We start from the raw sequence: 6,392 nt of genomic DNA on the forward strand, positions 1-6,392 counted from the left end.
TTAATTTTTCCTTGTGGGAGAGACAGACAATAAACAAAAAGCATGGCTAAATATGTAGAATGTTAGAAAGAGGAAAGTTCTAGGGGAAAATTAAGACAGAGAAAAGGTATAGAGAATTTAGGGAGTTGCTGAGTCTCTAGGCAGGGAAGGAAGTTAAGACCTAAACAAAGTAAGAGAACAAAGTAGACTTGGTGGAAGATCATTCAGGTAGATGAGGCAGCAAGCGAGAAAGCCCTAAAGTGAAAGCGTACTGCCATGCTTGAGGAGCAAGAGGCGCCTAATATGGTTGAAGCAGAATGAATAAGAAGAAGAGGAGGTAGATATGGTCAGGAAGTTAAGAGGAAAGCCAAATCATGAAACCCTTCTCAGTCAGGGTAAGGACTTTGGCTTTTACACTGAGTGAGATGGAAAGCTATTGGAACATTTTGAGCAGAGAAGTGAAAAGAGCTGACTTGTGTTTTAAAAATGTCATTCCGGTTGCTGAATGGATCGGATGTGAGATACGACAGAAACAAAGGAGTCAAAGATGTCTTAAAGTTTGAGCAGATTTTGACCTAAAAAGTTGTTCACAACATAATTTTCAAATAAAGCTTTATTTAATACATAATAGCTAACATTTACATATCACTGTGCTGACAACACCAAGTCAAGGGTTAAGATCCCCTTACCGGTCATCTTTTTAAGAAAAAATAATAATAATAATAAAAAAAAATAAACTTCACAGCTCTGCAAGGTAAGATAAAGAATATACACACGTGCATGCCTACATACATATTTTTATTAATGTGTTCCAGGCTCCTTTCTATATGATTTACCTACTTTACTTGTTTAAACTTCACAGCTCTGCAAGGTAAGATAAAGAATATACACACGTGCATGCCTACATACATATTTTTATTAAATCTAGAAAATAAATTAATTTTTTAATTGAAACATAATTGATTTTACATATATGTGGGGTATAGCCTTGAATATCAATACCTGTATGCAGTATGTGATGCCCAAATCAGTATAATTAATATATTCACCCTTACGCAATGTGGTCGTTTTTTGCAGCCCTTTACCAATTTCTCGCTAACTCTGCCTCCCCTTCCCCTTCCCTTTTCACCTCTGGTGGCCTAAAATTAATTTTCTAATTAAATATCACACGTTATGCCAAACAAAATTACACAGTTATAAATAAATACTTAAAATTTAAAACAATACAAAACATTTGGTATTTTTAGGGATTTGGGCACAATAATTTCATCTTTTGATTCTCGATTTGAATAAGTTTTTTTCATTTTTCTTTAAAATAGTGAGAAATAAAATTGCCATACTGATCTAAGATGCCTTGTGCTGCCAAAGCCTGGCTGGGTTCCAGAGGCCTTCCATTGACGGCAAACTCCATTATACACCCGACAAAATCATGGCTTTCCACGTGTCCCCTCCTCTGAAGGATTGGTTCTAGCAATCTGATACCTCCAACTGTGACTCGATTTGGCTGAACATCAAGAGTCCTAAATAAAAAAGGAAAGATAGTAATATTCATACCAACACAACACATTTTAGTATAACATTTAGTTAAAAAAAAAAGTGAATACAAATTTTTCTGTCATGTGTTATAGCGTGGTAAAGTGTGTTCTTTAAACACATACCTACTGGACTGTTAGGCTTCCAGTGTATGAAAAATAATAAAACTTATGGAAATTATATTTTCAATTAGTCAGATGTATATCATAATGTTGAGTCAGCAAGAAGGAGCATACTGTCAAGGAGAAGATGAAAAGCTGTGGAAGTAGTGACAACTCTAATATGTCAGATTACATTGTCCCTTCACTACAGAAGTGTTAAGAAATGCCAGTAAATTCATTAATGCAATGAATGATTTGTCACTATTTTTCTCTGTTTGTTACTACTCCTATTAAAAGTCTCTTATTTTTTTTAAATATTTTATTTTATTTTGTTGATATACAATGTGGTTGATTATTGTGGCCCATGACCAAAACCTCCCTCCCAAAGTCTCTTATGTTTTTGATAGGTTAATGCTGTTTCAACTTTAGGTGCTATTGAAAAATACTTCTTGATAATTGTCACATAAACTTTTAGCAAATGTGTTTAAAAGAGTTGGGGTCCTTATTCTCTGCTTCTTTCAGGACCCAGGTCACATGCATCTATTTTATGAAATGTTTCAAAGAATACTGGCTACATTAAACTTTCTTTTCTCAACTTTTATCCTCATATCTACCACTTCATTTCACACCATTGTAACACAATATTTTGTACACTAATTATTAACTATTTTGTAGTATAAAGATCCTTCTGGGGGGAGTAAAATATCTTAAAATTTTATGTAATACTTAGCATAATGTAATTATTTAAAAATTTATAATTTCTTTTTAATTTTCAAGTAAGAATAAAGATCAAACTAATAATTTTACTTACCAGTCATCTGAAACTGCCACATTACTGATGGTGCAATATCCTGGTTCCTGGTTCTCAGAACAGGAGTCCACAGTTAAGGAAGCTGCCTATAAAAAAATAGAGAAGAAAACGTTCATCTTGTGTCCTACTGTCCCTATTAGCCTTTAGATCCAACACTACACAGAAGCTGTTTCTATGTGAACTTGATCTCAAAACTGTGATAACAATTTGGTTTAATGTATTATAACATATAACAAATAATATATTTATAATACAATATTAAATTATGGGCACATATTTCTTTGCTAACTCTAAAACTAAAATTGTGATTATATTTAAATGTAAAAGGTGGGAAGATGGTTTGAAAGTCTTCTCCTTTTCACTTTTTTATAGATGAAAATTAAAAATGCCCTTAGTCTTACTTAGAGTACCACACAGTAGGACTTGAACATCTTACTGGGATTACAATCATAAGAAACATGTTTATTCTACTATACAACTATTCTAACAAATGAAAAGACATTCATTTTTTGATTTTCAAAAGTCTTATTCTAATAATATTTCAGCCATATTTACAAAAGGATTATGAAAGTACAGTATAAATACTATTACAGCCATCTATGAAATTTTTAATATTCCATTAGTTTGACATAAAGTAAACAAAATCAAATAAGTCCTCTTCTCAAACATGTTAAGAATTATTTTTATAAATAACATATTACAGCCTATCTATGTATAACAAAAATGCATTAGAATATTTCCTATGTAATAGAAACTCCATATTAGTGTTTAAATCTCAACAAACAGGAAATATTTTAGCATTCTCAGGGATGCATATCCCCTTGATAGAAAAGCCTTCTGTTTAGAAGAACATATGAATAATCTTTCATCAATAAACAAAGTCATCAATTTATGGTCAAAAGGCCCAAGAATATAATAGAAGTCAGGCTTCTCTATATCAGGTGATAGCCATTGAGGATGGCTGCAGTCCAGTTTAAGACCAAATTTGTGCACATATTATTCTATATACTGCAATGCTATTGCAAAGCCCCTCCTTTGTTCCCCAAATTTCAGTAAAATTCAGGAAATAATAAAATTTCACATATTTCAGTTGGTAAAATTATACAGATAATATTCAGAGTGTTTTAATTCAGAAAATGGCCAGTGAGAGCCCCTCCTTTGTTCCCCAAATTTCAGTAAAATTCAGGAAATAATAAAATTTCACATATTTTAGTTGGTAAAATTATACAGATAATATTCAGAGTGTTTTAATTCAGAAAATGGCCAGTGAATTATAGGAAAAATCATAATCCAATCGCCAGAAGTACAGGAGAATTAAGGTTTCTCCCAATTCAGAGAATAAAGGGTTCTATGTAAATTTATTTGAATGCCCGCAGAATAGGGGTAGTCCAACTTTGTTACATTTACATAAGAGAAATATAAATACTATGCAAGTGTTCATTTTTCAGGATGTTTGTCATTTGAGGTTAATTTTAATAAGAGGGAAGCAAATGCAGGAAACAGCACAGGGACATAGAACAAGTTGACTAACATTGCACCTCACTTACATGCAAAGAGGTTAGATATCAGGTTTTTCTGTCTTGCAGAATTAGGTCACATTCATTGTGGATGAAAATGATTTAGTTCCTTAATATCCCACTTTTATCAATATTGCTTAAGATTTTTAGGGATTATCCATAAAATATAAATTTATATGGGGTGTGGGCGACACCACACCAAGGGTTGCAATCCCCTTACCGGTCACGAAAAAGACAAAAAAAAAAAACCAGTATTAGTTCTCATGATACAAATTATGTTGCTCATGCTGACTATGTGATTTAACATTTCTCTCTTTACATATACTATGTGAAGTATCCATTCTAGAGATCCCTAATACTCTCATAATCGAGAGGGTATCACATGGATATTTATGCATATTTCAACCAGAACAAAAACTTGGATAATGATATTATATTTAAGTCATTTTTAATATTTAATATATTTTTTTCTAATTTTCTAAAAGCTTGTCCATACAATTCAAAAAAAAAAGTAATAAGTGACAGGATGTTTTATTTGAATAGTAGCTCATGCAATTTAATCTTCAGTTAAATGTCCTTTCTTTTACTGTTGAATTTTTCTCCAGTACCACTGTAAATTGAGATGTTTCTATCCTGTCCATGCAATGATTAAAAGCTGACAGGTTAATGATTTTGCCAGTTTCCAACCAAAATCATTTTAAACTGTATAAAATAACAGATTCAAAATCCAGTAGGAGCCTTATTTTGGACGTTTTCTGAAATAGAGAGATATTTTTCCTATGACTAAAGGAATAATGACAGAGGTGATTTTTTCACATTTGGTGTTATTCAAAACTTGATGACTAGGGCCCCATACTACAAGTAAACTGGAATTCATTTTTCCTCTGTCCCTTCTGGCATACTTATAGTACCTCCCTCTCCACTCTGCTCTTGTTCCCAAGTCTTTGTTTGATAGAATCAAATATACATGAAGTTTAAAGGGACCTTAGAGGTCAGATTGTCTATTCTATATAACAGTCTGCTTATAGTACCTCCCTCTCCACTCTGCTCTTGTTCCCAAGTCTTTGTTTGATAGAATCAAATGTACATGAAGTTTAAAGGGACCTTAGAGGTCAGATTGTCTATTCTATATAACAGTCTTCAGGAATATGGTTATCTTACAAATGAAGTGGGGTGAGGTGGTATCTACTATCACTCATTAGGGTCACTTCTCAGTTTTAGGATATCATTATGGCAAAGGTGAGCCCCGATCTACATATTTCAATCTCTACATGTTTGTTCTAATTCTGTGAGGCTCAAGATTCCTGGTTACATCAACTATCAGAATTATTGGAATCCTCTAAATCCGTATTTTTCTACAAATCTTCCTCTGAGCATACCAGTCTGTTATTATGCTGATTTAAAAAAACTGAAGCAGAAATGAGTGCAATAATCTATCACTAATTGGAAAAATTATTATATCCAAGATTTATTTGTTGTATTTCTATTAATGTTCATTGAAGTTATGGTGTCTCTTCAGGGACTACTCAAACTTGATTGAAAATGAGACCAAGTAAAACATTAACCATTTAGATCTCCGGTTTCACCACTGAAAAAATAATTTAAAAGATTTTATTTTATTGTTTTGACTATTTTTTCTTTTTAAAAGCCAATTTAATACTTCAGACAATTTTGTTCCTTTCTGTAGGATGAATATAAATCCTAAACAGCAATTATGATTTTAAAAACTCAAAGTACAAAAATATTTTAAGATTGTTTTTGTTAGCAGCTACTTATTCAAACATCTTTGATAATTGTTGGAGACTGGGAAAACCATGACTGGATAGTTGGGAAGTTAAAAAGAACAAATGAATAAATAAATAAGTCCTTTCATTCTATTACAATGTGTCAAATGGTTTCTAACATAAATAGGGAAAAGATATGCATTTCCCTTTATAAAAAACATTTGTTTAATATACACAAGTCATAAATAAATGTGTCATTCTTGTTTTAACATGAAAGCCATATAATAAAATTGATATAATTATGTAGTATTAAAATCTTGAATATTATGGAGGTGTAATTCTGGGAATACCTTAGATAGTCAAAAAGCAAACTTCATTCCAACATAGTCTCATGTTACAGACCTCACAGATGACAGTAAATTATGTATGACAAAGATTGCTAACAAGAGTAGTGTACTGAAATAAGTATTAAGTATCACCTTTATTCTTAGAAAAGTTTTTCCCCTTTATTCCTAAATTGTTTCTTCACTTTGGGCAGGAATACTTAGGAAAAAAATGTAGCATACTGTAAGTGTAGTTTTTACATGACCTTAAAAATATACAGGAAATAACAATGGAATTTTTATGCATTAGTCTATTTTCTTTACTTTCTCCCTTTTATTGTTTTTGAGACAGCAACACAGTTGTCATGAGCAAACACCCACATACACACACAAAAAAAACCGGG

General features: G+C 31.9%; 1 protein-coding gene across 1 annotated transcript in view; it reads right to left on the bottom strand.

The window, feature by feature from the left end:
* Positions 1–6,392, bottom strand: part of LOC103597192 (protocadherin Fat 4-like) — a 100,327-nt gene that overhangs the window by 20,313 nt on the left and 73,622 nt on the right. Inside the window, 2 exon segments of the mRNA XM_008580998.1 lie at positions 1,320–1,499; positions 2,425–2,510. Coding sequence (XP_008579220.1) covers positions 1,320–1,499; positions 2,425–2,510 — 266 coding nt within the window.

The sequence above is a fragment of the Galeopterus variegatus genome, unplaced genomic scaffold, assembly GCF_000696425.1.
Source record: "Galeopterus variegatus unplaced genomic scaffold, G_variegatus-3.0.2 Scaffold2231, whole genome shotgun sequence".
Lineage (NCBI taxonomy): Eukaryota > Metazoa > Chordata > Mammalia > Dermoptera > Cynocephalidae > Galeopterus > Galeopterus variegatus.